The sequence below is a fragment of the Stegastes partitus genome, unplaced genomic scaffold (assembly GCF_000690725.1).
Source record: "Stegastes partitus isolate 25-593 unplaced genomic scaffold, Stegastes_partitus-1.0.2 Scaffold297, whole genome shotgun sequence".
NCBI classification, from domain to species: Eukaryota; Metazoa; Chordata; class Actinopteri; family Pomacentridae; genus Stegastes; species Stegastes partitus.
In genome coordinates, this window is record NW_007578028.1 from 171,522 (window position 1) to 195,699 (window position 24,178).

General features: G+C 42.1%; 1 protein-coding gene across 1 annotated transcript; it reads left to right on the forward strand.

Annotated features, from left to right (window-relative positions):
* The first annotated feature begins 1,528 nt into the window (after positions 1-1,528).
* olfm2a (olfactomedin 2a) lies at positions 1,529-22,470 on the forward strand. The gene is made up of 6 exons (XM_008283081.1): positions 1,529-1,672; positions 11,614-11,763; positions 16,654-16,809; positions 18,514-18,733; positions 19,670-19,776; positions 21,503-22,470. The coding sequence occupies exons 1-6, from the start codon at positions 1,529-1,531 to the stop codon at positions 22,175-22,177; spliced, it is 1,452 nt and encodes a 483-aa protein (XP_008281303.1). The 3' UTR covers positions 22,178-22,470.
* The last annotated feature ends 1,708 nt before the right edge of the window (positions 22,471-24,178 follow it).

Below are 24,178 nucleotides of genomic sequence, written 5' to 3' on the forward strand. Positions count from 1 at the left end.
TTCATACCCCTTCATACCTCATTCCATCTGGCCTATTGCTGGAGAGATGAGTGGAAAATTCAGTCAGCTATGAGTTGGAGAAAAAAAATTCCTCCACAGGGTCAATCTAGACTTCAGAACACGTCTGACGTCTGTCTTGAAATAAGCTGAAATCAGGCTTGAGACACAGTTCGTGAGGTGAAATGGCGGCAACCTAGGCAAGCGAAGCAGTTGGTATGATATCTGACACTGGCTTACCTGCTGTGATTGTGTTGAAAGCTGAAGCCGGCTGGATTACAGCAGTGCAACAATGGTAAAACTGCATCGCTTAAAAAAATAACATGTGAGCCCCCTTTTTCAAGAAAGGCAGGCAGTACCCATATAAATACAAAGCTTTATATGTGAGCTTTGTATCCAAGGTGTATTGAAAGCTATAATGTGCTTTGAACCATGATTGTAACATTTATATCAACTCATTTTTCATTCAAATGTGCACTCATGTACCAAAGAGTGTCAGTATAATTTTACACAGTGAGTATTAAGAAGACATTGTAGCTGAATATGATTATATGGTTATAGCTCAGGCAGAGTGTCGCTGGTAAGATACTGTAAAAGTGCCGCTACAGGCTGATTTGGGATATGTCATGTAGCAGAATGACAGATGAGCTGTCAGAAGCTGCAGTGGGCAGGAGCACCTGGATCTCTCCCACATTAATACCTTGCCGAACCACCTGCACACATCCACTGATGAGCACCTGCCCAACCTTTAATCTATCCCCTCTATACCCACAGTCCTCTATTCAGCACAGACAGTGTGATGAAATTGCAGGACAGTGTCCTGTGACTAGGATGGCACTCAGGTGCCCTGGGCACTTACATGTCACATAACATAGAGCACAGATCAGCCTTCTGAAATCCGTCTCTCTCAGATCTCCTTGCCTGAGAAACGTGTGCGCGCACACACGCACCAAGATGTGAGTCATAAAAGAGCAGCCAAATGTCAGAGAAAGAGAGAGGAAAGGAAAAGAATGGATACATGCATGCAAAACAGGGCTGGCAAGAACAGAGCAGAGGCTGATTGGGAGGGGATGAGACAGAGAGGAGCCAATGCGCAGCTCTGCATCTTGAGGAAGAGAGGGGGAGAGAGAGGGAGAGACATAAGGGGAGAGTGTGGAAGTGAGAGAGGTGGAAAGAGAGTGAAAGAGAGAGAGAGAGGGAGAGAGAGAGAGAGAGAGAGAGGGAGGGGGTGAAGCTGAGGTAGTCACTCTGAGAGGGAAGGCTCCAGTGTGATGCTTTTGGATGTGAGCTGCTCTGCTCTAGCCGGTCTCTGCCCGTCCATTGACTGAGCCAGTGGTGTGTGAGTCTGGTAACTGTGCTTTACCAGCTCTGGGGGCTCTGCTGCTGCTCAGGCTGAGGCAGAAGCTGACTGGCTGGGTCCCTGCCTAGGCTGTCTGGAGCACAGTGGGGTTGACTGGAGCCGAGGTCTAGGGTAGGGCAGGGTAGGGCTGGCTCTGGGGCCATTTGTGCCGGGGCCCCACAGGAAGCAAACATGAGCGTTCCTATGCTAAAGATCGGGGCAGTGCTCAGCACCATGGCCATGGTGACCAACTGGATGTCTCAGACGCTGCCCTCTCTGGTGGGGCTCAACGGGACCACAATCTCCAGAGGGGGCACTTCAGAGAGGATTGTCAGCGTGCGTATGACTTTATTTGCTTTTTTTACAAGAGTGTGTGCACTGTTTTTGTTTTAGCATGCACATGGAAGGCAGAAAGAGAGAATGTAACAGATGAAAGAGAGTGACACAGCAGAAGGCGGCAGGAGAAAGTGAAGAAATTATACTCTACTGGCATTAAGTTAGCATGTGCTTATATGTTTGAAAACAGCAGCGGAGGGGTTTCAGAGAGGGATGTGCAGATGGGAGTGGGACTGAGAGACTCAAGTCTCAAGGGCTGAGCTGTATTCATAAGAGAGAGGTGATGGAGGTAGATATGCACGTTAGAGCAATGTTTCAACCAAGCATGAATGATGCACATGTTGGTGTGAGAATCACATTAAATATGATGTTGAATTGTGAGCTCATGGTTGTGAGGGATGGTGAGAGGAGAATGCAGTGTGGACATCTGTGGTAAATCATATGTTTTTGCCAGGGAGGTAGAGAGCTTTCCTGAGTGATGTTCAGGCTGATCCCATCTGTCAGTCACCTCCAGGGTGGTCAGATTCAGAGGTGATAGGAAACACTGAGAGGTTGAGACAGTTTTACAGTTTGGAGTATGTCTTCTTCCTCTCTTACTCTGTTTGTCTCTGTTTGTACTCTTCTCAAATAAAACACTGACCTCATACTGAGAGGTCATACTGGCATCGGAGAGGTCTTTAAAAAACAATAAAGCAGTTTAGCTTCAGTTTGTTTATGGCTTTATATTTCATTTTGTGTACCTACAATATTTGTCTTTGTTACACACAAATTAGAAAGTTCTTTATGTTTATCTCATTGTGCTAATGTGAACTAAGACAATGAAAAACATCAAGCAGAGGAATGAATTAGACATTTGGCTCATCAGCGGTTAATTATTGCTTTTGCTTCTATCCTGAGTGCGTTTTTATGGCATCGTACCCATTAAGCAAATGTCCGGGTCTGTTGAAATGACAGAATAAAATTGAACGTCCCAAGAGGTGCACGACCATCTGGATGTGTGTATCTGTGTGTGTACAAGCACATGCTTGTGCACGAGTATGTTTATTTGTTCAGATATATATAATCTGAGTATGGCATTCTTGTCTCAGGAGTGAATGTCCATCTGTGCAAAGAAGACTTAATAATTTATAATGCTTTGTTACAACAAAAATCCACCACTTTATGTCTCCTTAATGTTGCAGTGAAGTGTCAGGTTGAGATGTTTTCTCTAAAGGAAAATACATCTTAGCACCAGGTTATCTTTGTGAAAATGTCAAGCACTGAGCTAAACATATTTTCCTTAAAACTGTTTATCTTTTCTACAGCTTGTACACATGTCAGCAGGTAATTTTGTGTACAACTTCAAAGTGAAATCATCAGTCGTGTCAAAGTATCAGACATGTTTGGCTTATTTACAACACTAAGCTCTGTAATCCTATTGAATACTCGTTTCCCTGGAGGGTATGGCCTGGATAACCATCCGTTTATTTTCTATTCCCACTTATCCTGCTTAGGGTCAAGGGGAATAAAAAATGTTGCCATGTTTCTTTTCACTCAGCTCATTCTAATCAAGGCTCATGACTTCAAGCTTTATCATTTGCATTTCAAAAGACTGGATACAATAAAATATTATACATAATCATGAGTGGATATTTTCTTAGAGGCAACGCTCATTCATAACCAATGGAGGAAAAACGCTGCTATTGAAGTTTATTTCATCAAAGTTTCATCAATACTGATAAGCCAGTTTGATGGTGCCAGGAATTATTACAGTATAACAGTCTGTTGTGATGGGAAATGTCTTTGCTCTGAGACAGGAATAATCTCCCCTAATAAACAATGGCAGTGAATAAAACTTTAATGTAAAACCTCGCCTCAAATTCCCATCGCTATTAATGAGACATTTGCCCGTGATGATCTTAGAAGCAGTCATGACTCACAAATTGTTTAGAGCTCTCATCAAAGACAATCTAGCTACGGTCTTGTGACTCTCCGGTGTTAGCGTGCCAGTGGCGATTGCATGGCTGCTCCCCACCCTCGCACCCATGCATGCTGCATTCCACATTCTCCCAGCTCTGAGCTATTTTCAAAATCTGCTTCACTTGCTTTCAAAGCCCGTCTTCCAACCAGCTGATCCAAGAACACAGCTGAGTGAGTTTATACGCGCCTTTCTGCGATGGCGCTGAGTACAGCACTGCCTGGATCTGTGTACACATCTGGATAGTGCAAAACCATGTTCCTTAATGAGCGCAGAGACCCCGAAACACTTCCATGGAAACTAGTGCGACTATACAGTTTGGTCAAGCCAAGATAAGCTATAGATCTGCCAGGTTGTACACATAAAAATGTCTTATTTATATTCATATAATAAATTTGTTTTAATTAATCAATAAAAAGAGTTTGTATAACGCGTTTCAAAACAGTGTTTACAAAGTGCTGAGTGAAAATACAACAACTATAAAAGATATATATGAAAAAGGTAATTGGTCATCCATCTTGCATTTAGTTATAAAGTCAATGAGATTAAAAAAAAAAAAGGCATGAATCAAAAAGTGAGTTTAAGTCTGTAGTTTGGAGGCTGCAGTTAAAAGCCCTCAAATGACCCATAGAGGGCTGTGAAGCACATTTCAAACAGGTAAGTCTTCTGAGCAGGGCATTACAAGAGTGTGAATAATTCTGTCTGTGTGACAGGCTGGGTCAGATTATAGTGATGTCTCTCAAGTGGAAGAAGCAACATAATGTTCAAAGCTGAAAGAGAGTGCACTTCAAATCTTGAACACAGGTTTAAAGGCCCCCTCCAGTGAAAATGAAGTTCTTCACCCTTCTAGCATATTCCTCTGGTATTTTTTTTTTAATATCCTGGAGGGCGTATCATGGGCATAGTCAGTCGGTGCCATGGCAGAGTGTTGCCACCTTGAAACAGCAGTACATAGATGATAGCTTTAAGAAAATGTGGAATATAGACTTCATTTCACTTCGTAAGAAACCTCAGGAACCAATTCTGTGAACTTGCAAGCTTTCTGTATCATCTTCTTCAGAATTATTTTGTGGCTCGAACATACGCGGCTGAAATGTTACAGCTTACTGCTGTGGAGTAGTTTTACAGTGTTTGGGCTGAGTCGTAGGTGAGCTGGTGAGCGGGTGGATGGAGAAAGAGGTGTAGTGTTACATCTAAGCCTTTTAAAGCATGAGGGGATTATTTTCATTTAAAAAAAAAAACAACTTTCAAATATGTCATTTTGATACATGGAAATTAGTTTTTAGGGGGTTAAATCAATCACCAGTGAGAGTTAGGAAATCAAGGGCTTCCAAATTTGCAAAATGTTAATCACCAAAAATAACAACTGTAACGTTTAGCTGGAAGGAGTTCTGAGCCATCAGTTGCCCAATATCTATTGTTTATTTTAGTATCATTATACTCAGTCTACAAAAAAAAAAGAGAGTGAGAACTTAAGCTGTGAGTCATAAGTATACAAGTAAAAGGAGACATTATCCATGCAAACAAGTTTCACTGGCAAGATATGTCATAAAAATAGGGCTTGTCCTAGAATTGAGCCCTGCTGTATCCTTATGTAAAGTCAAAATAGAATATCTGTTAAAACAGAAGATGTCTCCTTTACTGTAGTAATCATTTCAATCATCAAGTCAGTGCGTGACATCATTAAATCAATCATTATTTCTGAATAATTATATATTTTAGTCAGGCGTACATAAATCATAAACGTACTGGAGTCGTAGCTCCATAATAATGCATTGAAAGACAGAACAGCAGGATGTCTGTGTGTGTATGTGTTTGGTGATGCTCCCTTTGATATCTAAAATAAGAAAGCTGTGAGGCAGAAGAGTGAATATAATATTCTCATCATCAAAAGGGGAGCATGAAACAACAAATGGCAGTGTACAATGAGCCAGGACTCAGAATCTGATTGGGGTCACCTAGCCTCTGTCTGTCAGGATGTGAGACTGTAAACTTTATCGCATCCACTGTGCCGTCCAATAAAGCGGATTGTAAAGATTGATTCTCGGCTATGGATTAAAGATTAAACACAGCTGCACATTTTTATTTGCACACTTTGCTTTAATGTTTATTGTGGTGCTTTCAAGCTAAATTTATTTGAGTTCAGACTCTGACAGGTGTCCTCTAGTGCGTGGTCAATGTGGATTGGTGTGCAGAGCCAGAATCTCTCAGAGAGCCGATCTATATTATTAAATTTTAAATTCCTTTGATACATTAACTAATTATGTGATAGCCTGTGTACAAAGCCGTATTGATCGGTCTGGGGAGTTAGACTTTTGAAATGGTTCATTTGAACTTAAGTCTAAAGCATTGCTTCAGCCTTCAATCAAGAGCAATTTGATGATCTCCCAATTCACACTATTCCTTAATTCATATTTCCACCCTTGAAGCAGTGACTGTGGTACAACAGTTTATAGAGCATTTTCTCGCACAAGCCACCCTGGCACTCTCCAGCCTCCCTCCTCTGTTCAGCAGCAGACGTGATAGAGTTATCTTGTACCCATGAAAAAGCAGAGTGAATGCCAAATGCTTTTCACCAGGGCACCTGGCATGGCGCTAGCAGCCTTCTCCAAAAAGAATAAAATTGTAGCTGCTCACTTGTAAGTGCTGAACGCTGGTGAGTGTCATTTTCTCTCACTTCGCCAAGAGTTCTCAAACTAAGCCCCCCACTTCAGAAACACCCTTGATGCATCTGCCCACCCCCACTGTCATCCAAGCGTGATCCGGATTGGAATAAGTCAGGTGCAGATGGAAAGTGAGCAGGACACCACTCAGAGGGGTGGCAGTCACGGGAGTGATGGAGTGGGAGATAGCGCAAGGCAGCAGGGAGGCAAAAGGAGGCAGCAGGGAGAGGGGCATGATGAGTTTATGAGTCATATTATTGACTGGCAACCATGCTGTGCTGATTGTGGTAATCGGTTTTCCTTGGGAGCAGAAGAGGCCAGATACTTCACTGGGAATCTTTACTGAGTTTTATTTTAAAGGCCAGCAGCTGGCTGGTGCATTGAGCATTGGCTGATTGTTCATTTGAAGAGTGGGGGAGTGTATTTGCATGTTTATCTGTATGCAGTCAATTAAAGCAATAACCACCAAATTTGAAAAATGAGATCTGATTGTTTGGCCATAATTTAGATGGAAATCTGTGTAGCAGAAACAGATGCTTCTAGTTTTTTGGGGACAAGTATTGAGACAAGTTAAGGCATAAAACATTGTTCTGCAAAGGGGAAGGGGGGGTCGAGTAAAGTGAAGCTGTAGAACTTGGATAAACAAAGCTGGCACTAAAGGATGGACATGGCAGAAAGAGATAAATTACAGTATATAGGTAGTCCTTCTTACTTTATTATCCTGCACTCTCAGGCTTTCTTTCCTTGATGCAGTCTTCATTCCTATAATCCTTCTGTCTTTCTCTATACACCGCTTTATCTCAGTCCTGCTGTTCTTACACTGTCCAGCTTCTGTGGTGTTGCAGTGTTCTGCTCACAGTGTAGCGGTCAGCTCTCTCCTATAGCTCAGAACCCACGCCTGATTCTGCCTGTTTGCCCCTTCTGCCTGCTGCTTATGAAAGTTATAATAGACTTCCCGTCATGCTCATAAAGTAGAGAGCTGTAGATTTATGATCTCATTTAACTCTGGCTTTACAGCAGCCAACTCCAGGGTCGGTCTAATGAAACGCCAGAGGAAGTCCATCCTGCAACTCGACAGTGATACCACCAGCTCGATTGTCTAATTGGATAATCCTTCTGAACTTTGTTAATCATTAACTACACAAGAATTCTGAGTTTCTTTGCGCCACAGAGAATCACTCAAGCTATGGCACAAGTTGCTTATTTAGATTTCATTGTGGTTGCCCCTAAACTACATAGTCTTATTATGTAAGTTAGTTCCTATAGGGGATCGGATTTTCCTGCAGCATACAGGAGACAGAAGGAAAAAAAATAGCATCTCTTCTTCACCTCTCTCAGCAGGGATTCACCTAAAGGTGTCATTCAGCATTGCGACTGGGCAGCATTTGAACTAAGCTAGAGGAAATTAGAGCCATTTCTCTCTTCTCTGTCAGCCTTCCTCAAACCACAACTCTTCTCTTTCTGCCTATGAGTGTATCAGTGGCTCCTGCTTTAATCAGTTTTCTCCTGGGAGGATGAGAGGTTGTGGTTGGAAGACATGCCAGCAGATGATGGCTGGGCTTTACGCACCCAAGGCTGTCAAATGTGATGTCATGGGAATGGAGGGAACCCTGGGGTGGTACAAAAGGGGCCAGCCAGAAATCTTAAGGAGTAATTTTCGTTTTTGCAAGCAAGCCCAATTGATTTTTCATTTCTCTTGCCCTCTGCGGTTTCCTGTTGTTTTCATTGCTGCTGTCTTCTTCCTTAATGGGCTTTTGCATGGCAGCCATGTGACAGCTTCAAATCTGGCACTTACATATTCTATTTCATCCCTCACATCTAATGGATGAATTTCTGGGACAGTGAACTGAACGCCTCCTCTCTGCTCAAACCGCCGTCTGTGTCTGGGAGGAGAGGATTATCCCCCCCAAACCTGAAGTGCTCCAGCTAGCCGTCGCTGATAGCATGATGGTGGTAGCACAGGTTATGGTATCATCACTGCTCAAACGTAACACTCTAATGCATGAACTGCCAACTGCATGCAAACATTATTTACCCTCCATTTCACCCTGCACGTCTTGCACGAAATTCGAGATAACATTAGATATTGAGAAGTTTGTTTTTCCAACACTAATGAGATATCTGACACGCCGCATAGCTTGACTTTCCTAAATGAACTAATGTCAATGACCCATTCTTCGTCTACAGAGACGGGGCTTGATCGTATTTACATAAATAAGCAAATGCTCCAAAACACATCTCCGTTTACTATGTTCGCCCTGAGAGATCACTTCCTTATGAGCTATGATATATAGATCTCTTTGCAGCCAACTCAGGCACAAAGCATATAGGGACAAAGCACATTTGCATTTAAGAATTACCTCTTCCCCTCCTGCTCTGTGAACTGCCACTGCTTTGACAATGGGGAAGTTAGTGCAGAATGGATAGGTGGGTGGTAATGAAATTGGAACTGATTCAAATAAGCTCTTAATTTCAGCCCAGCATTTATGAAACATTAATGAAGAGAGGAGAAGATGTGTTGCTGTGAGAGCTCACTGGCTTGGGAGAAGCCCATGAAGAGCACAGCATGAGTTTAAACATGTTGGAAAATGAAGAAAGTATGATAATGGAGCTGACATGCCTCCAATATTAGGCTTTTGAATTTGAACTTATTCCTTTTTAATGCCCACTATGTAAGATATCGTTTTAAAAAACAGTCAGTGTGACACCAACTGTGACTCCCTTTGAAGCTGATAGGGATATGAAAAATTGATGCACACTTCTGCATCCATTCGTAAGAATCTTTCTGAACCAAAAGTGGATATCTGGTGCGTAGGCAGACAACCCCCACATGTATGGATATGAGGTAATTTTATTGAAGCCTGCACATCCCCTCAGAATTTAAGTGGATTCTGCAATTTTAAAGTAGCTAACCTCCACCTGTTAGCACTGTGGGATATCAGCTGTAATGAGAAGCCATTGTTTCCTGCTGTGGCCTCACATCAACTATCTCACACATCCACAGAATTATAGCAGCCATTACATATGCTCTGCAGTTTTGCAGTAAGCATGCATTACAACTGCAGCAAATTCCAAACTAATCCTCTTGGGTGTAGATCAGTAATGCAGCTGCATTTTCTACCGCAGGTCAAAAATGCATGCATTATTCAACACTTAACAACAAGAATTCACATAAGTAGTGTATGTTCATGCTTCACATATATGTGCTATTTTTGTATCATCATCTGATATGTACAGAAATATACGGGCATGCTGAGAGGAAAACTTAACACGGATGAGCACTCACACATATATGTGCCACAGCAAATCAGAAATCCTGACAGTGAGTGAGATGCAGGCAGGGAAATGGAAATGGGGAAAGAAACCCCCAACCCATGACCCCCCAGGCAGTGGCAGGAGTAAACAGACCATCAGACACAGCTGAAAGAAAGTGGAGGAGGTTGTGCTGTGGAGACGGCCTCCTCTGTCTTGTCCTAACTCCAGGTCTGGCTACTCTAGGCCTCTGTTGTCTCATCAGAGAGCAGCATTCTGATGCTCAATTGCTTAAAAGAAGGAAGACTAATTATAAGAAAGGTGCTGACTGACGGAAAAAAAACACAAATCACTGCAGGGACTGGCTGCACAATGACTCACAAATATTGAAAATACTAAAATGATCATTTAGCCAAAGTGCCAATACGGTCCACTGTGAGTCATTCACATAGAAAGTAGAACATTTAGTCATCCAGCAACATTACTAATGTATGTATGTAATATTGTATGAATAGAATATTACTTATTACTTAGCATAATTAAATTTAAATGCATTCATTAAAGAAAAATCATACATCTACTTAATATGCATTGAATATAATGAAAGAGATAAAGCATAGAAAGAATTGCGTGTAATATGTCATTGTTATGGTTGGCACAGGATATTTAAGTCACTCCCAGAACTGCAGTCTGTTTGCCACAATTTAGTTTGAAGTAAGTCAGATGTAAGACACTCACTCTGAGATGGTGAGGGGAAGAAGAGGGAAAGGTTGTGAGAGCAGGAGCGGCGAGGGAGAGAGGGGGAGGAGTGCCAAGGGATTGGCAGGAGTGACAAGATGTGACAGTGAGCACATTGGCTCGCAGGGTGGTTGCTACTTTACACTCCAATCACACAGTCCCCCCGTCCCCCAAGACATTTTAATCTGATCCCCCGACCCAAGGAGAGACGAGAGCACAGCACTGCTCAGAGGAAAGCAGGAGAGCGGCACAGAGCCGAGCCGCAACATTTTATTTCCTGACTTTTTCCCTCCACTTACGCGGATGGGTCTTTAATTTCATCACTAAAATGGCTGTTGGTTCTCTCATTACACTTTGCTGTATATGCTGACTGTGTGTGGACTCATTATGAATGAGCAGGACGAGCCTTTGCGTAAACTGTGTACTGTATACATGCGCATGTGCTCGCAAGCGCACAGCACTACTTTTGATTGGATTAGTCGGAGAGAGACATCCATCCTTTTAGCCTCACCCCTCCTCCACTGGTAAGGGGCTGCATTATCGATCCTGAACAGCTCCATTTCCTTTCTGTGTCCAAACTTATTAGATGCTCTGCTTTCAGCCAGATCCCTCCTTCTTCCGCTTTTCTTTGAAATCCCCATTTTCCTCCCATTCGTCTTTGTCTTTCTTCATACTCCATCGAGCCCTTACTCTATCCCTGCCAGGTCGCTCTGTTTTCCATCCCTTTGTGTACTTTCAACAAATGTTCTTGTCTTATCTTAATCTACACCCATTTCTGTTTTCTCCCTCTCCTTTATCTTCTGTATGACTCTTTATCCTCCATCTGTCTTCTGGTGTTTTCACTGCTGTGAACACCACCTCTGTCAATCTGATTCCACTTTCTTTATCCTTGTTGCTCTCCAGTTAACACTGCAAATAGACTGCAAGTGATTTTGAGTAGTTTGGGAGATCCGTTGCCATTAATTGCCTTTGGGGAGGAGTAATTTTGACAGAGTTGCAAGGAGGAAAAATAATGCAATGGAGAAATGATTGCTATGCAGCTACTTACGGTGACAGAATGGGCACAACTAATCACGATATGGAACAAATCAAAGACTCCCTTTTTCTCCAAACACTTTCTGTAACACTTTAAAGTATTAGATAAATGCATTGGTTTAGAAATGTTTTATAAGTGAGGAGAACTTTTCAGAATACTGCTGATGCGTGCTGGCAGAATAAACTATCTCGTCCATCCTCATGCATTTTGAAAAGCTTGCTCGGTAGCAGCACATACAAACAACAACCAGTTTCTTTGCTTAGTCTAAGATGTATGTTTCTTTCTGTTTCTTCAGGCTCTCTACCCGAGCCCAGAGGAAGGCTGGCAGATCTACAGCTCGGCACAGGACGCAGATGGGAAGTGTATCTGCACCGTGGTCGCACCAGCCCAGAACATGTGTAACCGCGACCCACGCAGCAGGCAGCTTCGCCAGCTCATGGAGAAGGTGACAGCTGTCAATAACACACTCACTTCAAGACACGACTGTTACCCACACAGACACAAAAATACAAACTGCCAACACCGGCAGTCGTGTCTGGCGCCGTCTGTCACACGCAGGCTGCTGAAATGAACAGTCCTCCTTTACCTCACAGTTGATCAGTCATGCAGATGAACATGACATCAATCGAAAGACTGTTTTTGAGCAAAAGAGTTTCTGAAAGTGAATGTAGCATAAATTGTCTAAATGTGAGAAACATCCTAAACTTATCCATGAAATTGGATTCACTGAACCTCAACCTTGTAATGTTTCTTTCATAAATATAAATCTATTAGTTACAAATTAAGAAAATTAACTGTTTTACAAATTAGTGAAGATAGCAAAAGCCTGGTTTGCATTTTACAGTAAATGCTGCAGTCACCAAATTTTTTTTTCCATGAAAAATGTCAGTCAATATATTTTTATACATTCTTGTGCTGTGTGTGATGAAGAAATAAATTTAATGCCATACAAATCGTGTTCACACACAGACCAGTAAAGCACGATATACTGTTTCAGCAGTTATTTACGTGCAGTCAAGTTTTATTGACCAACGGGGCTCTGTATGCAAATGCAATTTCCAACTAGTGTCTGGAGCATAAACTGACACACATCTGGGCAGAAAAAGAGCAGGTAGAGGACTCCGGCTCACCAGAGATCCACAGCTGCTTGTTGACTCTCCAGATCTGGAGGCACTACACCTGCGTCTTTTCATTTGTATCCACCTGTCTTCTTCGAAATTAAATACACACTGTTCAGCAGCTTACAACTGTTTAATGGGCCACGGTTCAGCGGACCACCAAGCCGCTGTTCTCAGCTCTGCAGCTCATTCATAAAAGAGCTGCCTTCTTCTTCTTCTGTTTTGTTTAGTTTTTCTGTTTTTTTGTGGACAATCAAAACTAGTGATGGCATGAAAGAGAGGGCGGATCCGCGGAGCAAGTGAAAGCCGAGGAGCAGATAAGTCGAATAGAGCAGAAGACAGAGGGGAGCAGACACTGATGTGGTCCTGTGAGGAGAGGTGGAGGTAAATTGAGATGCTGAATAGGCTCTGAGGCCCTGATGGATCAATGAGACACCTGAATTCACATATTGCATTCATTCTCATTCAAGTCTGCCTTTTCCCCTGACAGTCTCTGCCTGCTGCCGTTTCAAGCACAGGTTCATACAGACAAAATCCACACTCATACACACTTAAAAGGAGTAGGCTATATTCCAACAGAAAAGGAATAGCCTGGCAGAGAAACAGCAAAACTTATTAAAGCCATTCAAAGAAAGTAGCTGCATTCCTACTCTCTCTCCATCTCTCTCTCTTTCTATCTATCTGTCTGTAAAGAAATGTATTTTTTCTTTCTATTTATCTATTGACTAGAAAGAAAGTTTAATAGCTTTCTATATTTTGAAGTACTCTCGCTGCTCATAGGTATTTTTTGTCAACTTTCTATAATGACAAATGTTAACATTGCATGCGGGAGTTTCGCAGTAATCACGGTGACTTCTTACAGAAAAGAACATTTGGTAGGTGAGAACATAAAAAACGTGAAATTAAAAAAAATAAATAAAACTCTGTATATCTCAACCTCAAAACTATAAGGTTCAAATAAATGTTTTCGCACAGCAAAACAGTCCATTATATCTATATTTGTGAGACACGTGATGTTATTTGTTAACTCCACGTGAAGAGCATTTTTAAGGGCGTGGCTTGTGTTGTTTCACTGTTTTGCATGTCGCCCCTTAAAATTTATTATTTAAAATAAGAAATTAGCACAGAGTGAAATCCTCATCTCTCTGACAGTCACCAGAAGAAGATTATTCGAGGCTTTACAAATATATTGTTTTCTAATGATTTGCATTTTATTTATACAGTGTGGGTGTTTAGGCTACTCTTTCTGCTTGTAAGACATCAGTTATTAGAGCCAAGAACTCCCATCAAATAATGAGGGCACCAGGGGTCACCACTATTTGAGCTGCACACAAGTGAAAGATGTAAGTACAGAGACTATGTGAGTCGGTGTGGATGAACACATTGTGGTTCCATGCCCATGAAAACACCCTGATTTGAACCCAGAGTACGTGGGAGAACTGTTTGAGTGAACCTGAGCCACAAAATATCAAAATTCTTAGACCTAAAAGCATGAAAACAGAAACCTAGCTTCACCTACAACTTGCAGGTTTAAGATTACAAAAACACAGAGCAGGCCAACAAATACAGAGTGAGCAGGGGGGAGACTCCAGTAACACAAGCAAGGTCAAAGACATGATAAGGATCAAACAGAGAAGCAAAGGACACAAGGCTGGAAAGTTAAGGCACATGGCACAGAGACAATTTGGCAGAAAGAAAATGGAACTGGACCAGTATATACGCTGTGGAGCTAATGAGGGAATAGGGAACGGGACTTCAGGTTAGTGAGGAAGACAGGCAGGTTGTGTGAATAAACAGGTGGAAAGCAGGGCAGGTAGGAGTGATCGGTCTGCAGAGGCAGGAGGGTGAATCACAAAAACCTGAATGAAAGAACGAAGGACGGAAAATCATGACACAAAGGGTGCTTTTGGTCTCCTCTCTTCTTTGCATCCTACCTCCTCTCAGTGAGAATGTGAGAGGTGTTTCCTCACTCTAAGCTCCTCTAGACGCCTCCTCCCTCCTCCCTCCTCATCTCCTTGAGGTGCATTTAAAGAACTGGAAAACCCTCCATGAGAGGGAAGGATTTCCGCATCGCAGGAGGAGAAAGGACACGAGGAAGAATAAGTTAGCATAATGAAATGCACCCAGAAGCTCTCTCTGACAGAATAAGCCAAGGATTCGCTAACAATGTCAAAACTGCCGTCTGTTGAAGAATGTAAAGTAGCCTTGTGCAAAACCTCTGTTAGCTCTCTGTAAAGCCAGACAAAATGACATCCAAAGCAGAGCAGACCCTGAAGGACGGTGGTTCGGGAGCACTGACAGCAGACTTCTGAACACCTCATCCCCTTTTGGCCTCTCCGTCTGACTGACTGAGCTGAGATGAGATACAGTTTGATACGAGGGCACAGTCAGACATACACACAAACACACTTTTTTGGGGATGCGGCTCAAAGTGAGTCACCACACTGGACATGAAGCAGACACACCTGCGAATGATTCCAAATCTGGGACGGTGGGAGTGGGGACAATCTTATGTGACAGGGGAAAGTGTGAAATGCCGAGTGCTTGTGTATCAGTTACTACTACGGCTCAGAGGACGGAGCAATCCCAACTGCTACCGCGGCCCTGGAGGATGGTGACACTGTATTTGTTTGGACTCCAGGCTGCTGGAACATTTTACCTTTACACATTCCTCCAACTGTTCCATATGCACTGCTGTCAAACAAGTTTTAATTGGATGAGAAAATATTTTCTGACCATATATTCCCAGGCTAGTTCATGAAGCATGTGGGAGATGAGCTGGGTGTAGAAAACTGTAGGCTGGACATGAAGTAATTGAGTGGGCTGTCGGAGAGTAGGCAAGTCAGGCATTTGGTGCAAAACAGACTTTATGCCAAAATGTGACCTTTGAGAGTTGGGTCTGTTTTTGTTTTCGTTAGGAGTGATATGAATAAATATCTTTTGTGCACTTGGAGTTTTGATGTCTGTGTGGGTGGGCGTCTGTTTGTGTGGGTAGCTGGACATATGTACACGTGAGTCTCCTATAAGCACGACAGCCTTGTAACATTTGTCAATGTTCGGATGATTTCTGGCCAGTTCAGTGCAACGTGCAGGAGATGAGGGGGTGTATGAAGCAGTAGGCCGGTTATGCAGCAACAGAGTGGGCTGTCAAAGAGTGAACAAGCTGAGTACTTAGTAAAAATTAAACATAGTGCAAAACTGAGTCCTCTGAGAACTGAGATTCAATAAACACCCACTTAACAGGATGTTTGCTCCTCCATGAGGTTCATTCTGCTACATTTTTCTATGTATCTATTAACTTGTGTACACTGTTGTAATCATATAATCATTCTGTGGGTTTGCTGTCCTTATTTGATAGCTATGGCATATTTATAAGCTAACCACCTAAGTGGTACCTGTTGAGTTCTATTGCATAATTTATACATTTATTCTGCATTTCCAGTCATCTATATAGTTATCTATAGATTTCAGACAACTGTGCTGCTTTTTCAACTTCCTAGTGTTTCATCTGGAACATTTCTGCTTTTTGTTTTGTTTTGTTTTGTTTAATTGAGTATATAAATGTTGAAGTTTGTGTTAAATTTTTCAAAGTAAGGGCTTTATTTTTAATTTTATAGACTAAGAAATCATTTAGATTTCAAAAGCTTGCTAACAGTTTATAATATAGCACATGTTGTAGCAAAGGTTTTTTTTGCCCTCATACAGCTTCATCCTACAAGGCACAGAGTTAAAGAGTTCAATTTAGATTTCAGTGCAAAAATAGGGGACAAATCCACAATTTTCTTTTAGTGCCATGTAAGGCTATGCTTGACATGAAGCTAAACCTGTCCAGTGCAGCAAAATTGGAATACTGCAATGAGGAATTTGCAATAAACTGATGCCTTAAGGGTAATCTTTTTTTTTTTTCCATATCCACTTATCCCTGGGTAGCCAGAACTAATCGTAACATAAAACAGGTCTGGAGTTTATTGAAGGGCGAACCTACAGACTGACGCAAAACCCATGCAAATGCTGAGAACATGTGAACTTCATACCTGTGATGACCCATGAGTTGTTGTTTGAACTGTACAATCATTTTTGTGAATGTAATTTTGATTAGATTCAGAATGAGTGGTGACTGCACGCTCTTGGGTATAAACTGAGACAAACTCCTAACTGTTCTTTTATGACTGAACATTACCAAATTAAAATATTGTGTGTTTGTTTGCATGCCCCAGGTTCAAAACATTAGCCAGTCGATGGAGGTGCTGGACCTGCGGACATACAGAGATCTGCAGTATGTAAGGAACACTGAGAGTCTAATGAAAGTGGTGGACGGAAAGCTGAAGGTGGCCTCTGAAAATCCCCGCAGCCTCAATCCAAAGGGCTTTCAGGTAATTGGCAGTCTGTCACCTCCTGTACAGTGGTGTATGTATACAATTGTCGAGTGAATGCAGATTCTTTTGATGTGGCCAAACTTGGCCAGATGCGTTGCAATCTCTTTCACTCTTCACAGACAATAAAATTTTGCATGACTCTCGGTAGACTACCGCATAAACATAGGTACACAAATTCAATCTATATCGGAGTTGTTGAGTCATAGGCACAGAGGAAATCTGAATAAATTCACATAGTCCTGAATTATTAAATCCCTGGGACTAGAAGAAGGGAGTTTTTTTCTCCTCTATATACTTAACATTCTGGTGTCTGCTTGTAGATAACAGGCACATATATTCACATTTATCTTTACCTTATCTCTCTACAAGCTAAGGCTTAGCTGCCATTATCAGTGGGCCTTTTTGTCTTCCTGTCAGCAGGCTGTCCTGCCCAGGTTTTCTCCACATTTCTCACACTCTTACAGATATTAGATGGACCATAAAATAGTTTGATTAACAGATGCCCTGATAAATGCTAAGTATGCCTTACCACTAGGACCATGCCTCAGCACCGGGACAGGCACGAATGACTGTGTTTTGCTTCCAGTGTGTTTTATGAAAGCTATTCCTACGAAGGTAATGAAGATGTTTATGAAATTAGCCAATTTATCAGTAAAGCCTGGGATGGCTAAAATATGCAGAATGGAAAGTATTATACGTCTGTGTTTGTCAGAATGCAAATATCCTATCTAACAATGAGAAAAAACTTCATTGAAAAAAAAAAAAAAGGCAGGATTTGACCAGAGCAGGTTGGTTGATGAATGCGTGCAGCTTAAAGTTGCCGATGGCAGAGCGTGGGAGATTAACGAGAGCGAATTTTCGCGGCATGAAAAAGTGAAAATGAGATTTATGATGTGGCGCCACAGGGCTGAGAGCTGCTCCATCACCAGATTTACGATAAACCTTAACAAGGAGGAAACAGCCCCTCCTGTGGCGGCCACACTTTATTGATACACCTATTTCTCTCTGGAGCCCTCCGCCTTCCACGCAGGCAGCTCGGTTCTCCTGCTGCTTCCTGCACTCCTACCTAAAGACACATTGTTCTTTTCACTTCCAAACACACAGTGAGTCACAGTCCAAGTTTACAAGTTGCAGTGCGTGCTCCTTACTGTGGGTGAAATTTAATCACCCCAAAACAGATGACAGCAAACAGACGTTTGGAAAAATCGAAAGTAATGTCTTAATTAAGTGGCTTTCCTATCCTAAAGAGTCTCCACAGATAGTAAAAAGAAGACGACACAAAAAGCAAGTAGGTGGGTGTTTGATCAGTAAAATGACAAACCAAACAAAAAAAAAACAGGAAAATCACAAGAGGTTGCTTATTGGTAGAGTGCATAAATGTTAGGAGACAATGTGATGTGCAAAGTAGTTAAAAGGAAAGAGATGTGTGCAGTCAAAACGTCAGGAATACACTTATTAAATCTCATTAGCAGTGAGGTGCTAATGGGGTTGAACAAATGAACCTGCACCAGGCTTCGTGAAAAAAACCTGACTGAGGCAAAAGCTGCAAACGAGAAACAGTAGAAGATTGAAGGGCTAGCTCGTCTATGCATTATCTCCTGTAGAGACTAGCACATCCAACCTCATGCCCTGTCCTCGCCCTTCCCCTGGGGTTTAATCTTCACCACCCCTTTGTCTAATTCTCTGTGATAACTATCGCAGGAGTTGAAAGACAAGGTGACCCAGCTGCTCCCCCTGCTGCCAGTGTTGGAACAGTACAAGGCCGATGCCAAGATGATCCTGCGTCTTCGGGAGGAGGTGAGGAATCTGTCCTTGGTGCTTATGGCCATCCAGGAGGAGATGGGGGCCTACGATTACGAGGAGCTGCGCCAGAGAGTCCTACTACTGGAGACCAGGCTGCACTCCTGCATGCAGAAACTAGGTACATTATATATAAGGATGTGGATCAGTGGGTGTGTGGTCATTGTTACTTCATTTGAAACTTATTATCAGATATCAGTTTAGCATTTAAACAATGAGAAGTTTGGCAACAGCTGTGCAGAAAGGAGTTGGTGATTAAATTAGGATGACCAGTGGTCAAGACTCTGTTGCACATTGTCAACATCTCCACTTTGCTCAGAGCTCGAATTATCTGCATAAATTGAGAAAAAATGGCCCAAAAAGACTGAATGCATAATTGATCGCGTTCTCACGTAATGTGTTAGCTTAAACTGATGATTTTACAAAACCCCACATATATAAACTGATGACTTAACAAAAAAAAGACTGCAGTTAGAGTTCAGCCTCTGGCTCATTAATGTTTCGTTGTTGTCTAACATTGAGGTAATCATTTTTAAATCATGCTCACATGCTTATATATTTATATAATTTTCTAAAGTGCTTTTACAAAACTGGGTAAAATAGCAGTGAAAAAGATAGAAGACAGTAATGGAAACAGACAACTCATGAAAATGATGCAACAAAATACACAAGATTTTTTTTAAAAAAATGCATTAGATTAAATATCAGTTGGTGAATGAATCAGTCAGTCAAGACAGTGTGTTTAGTAAAGATCCACAACCGAAAATGTAAACAGGAAGAAAGATTGTTCGAAAGAAAAAAAAAAAAAAACGCTCATGTAGACATGAGTCTCGACACGTTATGAAAGTAGTAATAATATATTTTAAATGCTCACAAATACAACCCCTGCAGTTAAAAACACGAGTCTAAAACTAAGCCTAATGGAACATCAGTTTTCAGAAACACTATACAAGGAAAGTAGAAAAGTGTGATCTATAGGAATAAATGTGTGTGTGTGTGTTCTCCTGAGTGTATAAGCAAACATACCTCCTGACCTCTTCCACTTCTTTAACCCCAGGCTGTGGGAAGCTCACCGGAGTCAGTAATCCCATCACAGTGCGTGCTTCAGGCTCGAGGTTCGGCTCCTGGATGACAGATACCATGATACCGAGCTCAGACAACAGAGTGAGTTTCTCAGTCTTTACAACCCACTTTACTGTTCAACAAACATCGGAGGGATATAGAATAACCAAACATAGAGGACAGCCAAAGTCAACCAAACTCTATCAGTTGCTCAGTAGAAAAAAAACAAACCTCACAGCAGTGCTGTCATGGTACTTCAGTGACTGATTGACTGTTTTGCCTGAGTAGGACTTCTCATGAGCTCTCAAAGAGGAGAAGAGACGGAGAGAGAAATGGGAATGCGAGGCTCAGTCGCTGATGGATAGCATCTCTTTCCCTCCTCCATGTCTTCTTCTGCCACTACAACTCCAGCTGATTAATCACTTCATCATCAGCGGAGAAATGAATGAGTTGTTTGGGCTAAAGTTTTCTAAATCACCTGGGTAATTACGAGGAGTGTGCTGAGATGCTCTGGACTGAGATGATATAGTAACGGTTTCAGCTGATTAGAGATGACGGGTTTGCATGGGCGAGAAGCAGGAAGAAAAAGACGTAAGACAGGAAGGAAAACTAGAGGCACTGTGGGGCATGTGGAGTGAGCAAAATGGGGAAGTAGAAGAGTGGATTATTAACCATCTGTTGGGGGAGAATGAGAACTGATGAAGTTTAAGAGGAGAGATGAGTTTGGCCTTTTTCTTCCCTACAATGAATCATAACAGGCTAAACAGATATTGCGGTCAGAAAAGGTCATTTTCCGTGATTGAATGCCCTGATCTTTGTCTTTAATCACCTGACTTGCTGAGATCATATTAGACTCTTTAGATCAGCCTCTCGTTGTATTAATAGCCAAATACATCAACAATGCCACATCAACATCCGCAGCAATCATTATAATCATATTTGAGAAATGCCATCGTCGCTCAGGAGCCAAACAGACGAGAGACAGAAACTTGGTCTGGATGTGCGAGAGCTTCAGCCTGGCTCAGCTCCTGCATCCCGCTCAGCTCCAGGGACTCATTTAGCAAGCATAGGAGAAACAAAGCTTAATGCTCCATAATCTCTCCTCTTCCATAATTCAGCTGGTGTCCCTCACCACCCCCAACTCCTCCCATACTCTTCCTCTCCACCTCCCCACTGCAAATGAAAAGTGCCTATTCTACACCTGAGATGGAGGCAAAAGCAGGACAAAATAAAAGAAAAATGAACGAGAGCTACTGCTTAGCAAAGCTTTCCTTGATATGTTAAGGACAAAATAAATATCCAAGCCAACTGCGGTTTAATTGAATCAATTAAAAGCTGAACTGTGCCTCAGCGGAAGCACTGAGGGAATGAGATGGGAGATGCAGCCAGAGAGGGGCCATGTCAGTGCAGAGATCCGCTGAGAGTGCTTGAGGAAAAAGATAGAGTTGCTAAATGGATTGATTTTCTGTAAATGTGGACTGGAAAGGGCAGGGAGCACAAGCAGTGGTTGACTGCAAAGCGAAGGCAACATCTTCACTCCCACATACAGGAGAGATCAATATTTCTGAACACACATTCTAGTATGCACAACTGTGTGAAGGCGCACACTCACACTCAAACAGGTGCAGATTATATCACGCACACGCAACATTCTTACTTTGCTCAGGGCATTGCCACCAGCAGTAATGAAACATCACTTACAATGTTCTTGCAGAGAGGTGTTTCAGGCGTAACACAACAACATTCTCCTATAACCTTTAGATTCTCTCATTAGCTCCTTTAGTTTGCTCTCCCTTTCCAATGGGATTCATTTTTCTTCTTTCCACAGGTGTGGTCCATGGATGGCTACTTCAAGGGAAGGCGTGTCCTGGAGTACCGCACGATGAATGATTTTATGAAAGGCCAGAACTTTGTGCAGCACTTGTTGCCACACCCTTGGGCCGGCACAGGCCACGTGGTCTACAATGGCTCACTGTACTACAACAAGTACCAGAGCAACATTATCATTAAGTACCACTTCCGTTCTCGAAGTGTGCTGGTGCAGCGCAGTCTGAGTGGGGCCGGCTACAACAACACCTTCCCCTACTCCTGGGGTGGCTCCTCTGACATCGACCTGATGGCGGATGAGAATGGCCTTTGGGCTGTTTACACCACCATCCCCAATGCTGGGAACATTGTCATCAGCCGCCTGGAGCCCCAGAGTTTGGAGGTGCTGCAGACTTGGGACACAGGCTTCCCCAAGCGAAGTGCCGGAGAGTCTTTTATGATCTGCGGCACGTTATACGTCACCAACTCCCACCTGGCTGGTGCCAAGATCTATTTTGCCTACTACACCAACACATCAAGTTATGAGTACACAGACATCCCCTTCCACAATCAATACTCCCACATCTCCATGATGGACTATAACCCCAGAGAGAGGGTCCTGTATACTTGGAACAACGGACACCAGGTGCTCTACAATGTCACACTCTTCCAGGTTATTAAGACTTCTGGGGACTGAGGGCTCAGACTGATCTACTCAAATAATGCTGTGATCATTGTTCGGGGAGGGATGAAGAAGCTGGGAGGAGATGGGTACAGGTTGTGGGTTGGGGGGCTTCAGTGTATGGGTGTAGACTTTTTTAAAGAATTTCAATCTTCATAGAGTGCTATTATTCACATTCTCATAAAACACTCCGACATTAGCGTCGATAAAGACTGAGCGCTTCTGTTTTTTTTTTTTTTTCTTTCTGTGATGAGTAAGCATGGTTCTTTTTATTTGTGATGAGAAATAAATATCCTCTTTACCATTTATGACTTCGTAATTCATTGTGGCCTTTGTTTCAAATTTTGGAAAAGGGGGGACAACTCTGTGGAAAGACACTGTGTAAAAACACAACTTTAAATGTCCATCCATCCATTAGTTGCACCAGCTTTGTCCTGCAGAGCATTGTGGGTAGTTGGAGAATATCTAGGCCGATATCGGATGAACAGCAGGGTACATCGTAGACATGTTGCCAGTCCATCACAGAGGTAACACATAAAGACAGACGACCACGCATGCTCACATTCACACAATTTGCAAATTACCTTCCGTGCACGGTTTTGAACAGGAAAACCTATGCAAGCACAGGGCGAACATACAAACTCCACACAGAAGAGTCAAAACTGACCAGCATTTTGAGCCCACAACCTTCTTGCTGTGGCGCATCATTGCTAACAACAGCACCAATCGGTGTACTATTGCTTATGTATTTGTTATTAATGCCTCTGTTATTGCTTTTTAAACCTAAGGCATCTGCAAGTGTTTACTCCTTGTTGTTCACTGTCACTAAACTGAGACACACAAAAATGTAAAATATGTGTTTTGAGTCAAATTAAAGCTGTTTTTCAGACTAATGTCTAAAATCTCTAAATAACAGAAAATATGCAAAATGGTATAATTTAAAAATAATTAAAATTCTGGAATAATTACATCTATCTTAGATAGTGAGTGGCTGTCACCACTAAAACTGAATCTAAAATGATGCGGTGACAGCATGTGAATACTGACAAGGCAAACTCTGGGGCTGCATTACACCATATCTTTGAAAACAGATCATTTTTTTTCCATCTAAAAAACCAGGACATACAGTTCTGTACATTCTGGGTGATAAATGTTTCCATGTACTCAAACAGTGTTGAATTTAACTACAACAGCCACCACTTACATTTCATTTTACCAAGGTGAATTGAAAGTGAAAGCAGAACATCTGGTAAAAGGAGCAGGTGGTGGTGTGAAGGATCCAGAGCACACAGACGACGAGAGACAAAATGTAAAACGTATTTACATCTGAGCAGAAAAATGACACTTCGCAGTTTTCGTTCCTTGCCAAGCTCAGTTCTGCTTTAATCTTGTTAGTCACTCTGCTTCTCTCAGGTGCTTTTAGCAGGGAAATGGTCAAACACAAGGGACAGCGCTCACATGAAACTCTCAGACTGCAGACCTTTCATTGCAACGTTTTCATTATACTGAAAATATCCCTGAAGCCATCTTGGCATTTTGTGCTGTATAGAGGACACTTTGGCAAAAAAAAAATAAAGAAAGAAAAAAAAGAAAAGACAACAGCCCACTGTGCTTTTCTTCTTTTCATTTATAAGGCTTATGAGGGTGCATCCTCTCTTTGCAGTTGCGTTGGCGAACACTGAAGACATAAAATAAAATAGGAGGTTCCACTCTTCTTGTCCTGTGTAACCATGGTGATCCTATTCATCCTGGGTGACCTTTCTATCAATAAGTGCTGAGCCGAAGAGAACCCTGATGAGTTCATACACAGTAGTGGCTGACATTTAAAACATAATACACAATGATACAGAGCACACAACAGTATCAGATAGAAATAGTGGTGCTTAAACCACATTGTGTAAGAAAAATAAATGTTATGGAGCTAAAACAATTTCGCTTTGAATGTCGATATAGATTTACTTAGTTAACAAAACAAGCAGTTAATTAAACAGTGACTGAATGTTCTCCTACTGTAAA

What these genes read in the sequence shown, in the direction of transcription:
- olfm2a (XM_008283081.1), top strand. Translation starts at nt 1,529, where the DNA reads ATGAGCGTTCCTATGCTAAAGATCGGGGCAGTGCTCAGCACCATGGCC. An exon ending in TCAATCCAAAGGGCTTTCAG is followed by an intron (nt 16,810 to 18,513) that starts GTAATTGGCAGT and finishes TAACTATCGCAG; the next exon opens with GAGTTGAAAGACAAGGTGAC. An exon ending in TACCGAGCTCAGACAACAGA is followed by an intron (nt 19,777 to 21,502) that starts GTGAGTTTCTCA and finishes TTCTTTCCACAG; the next exon opens with GTGTGGTCCATGGATGGCTA.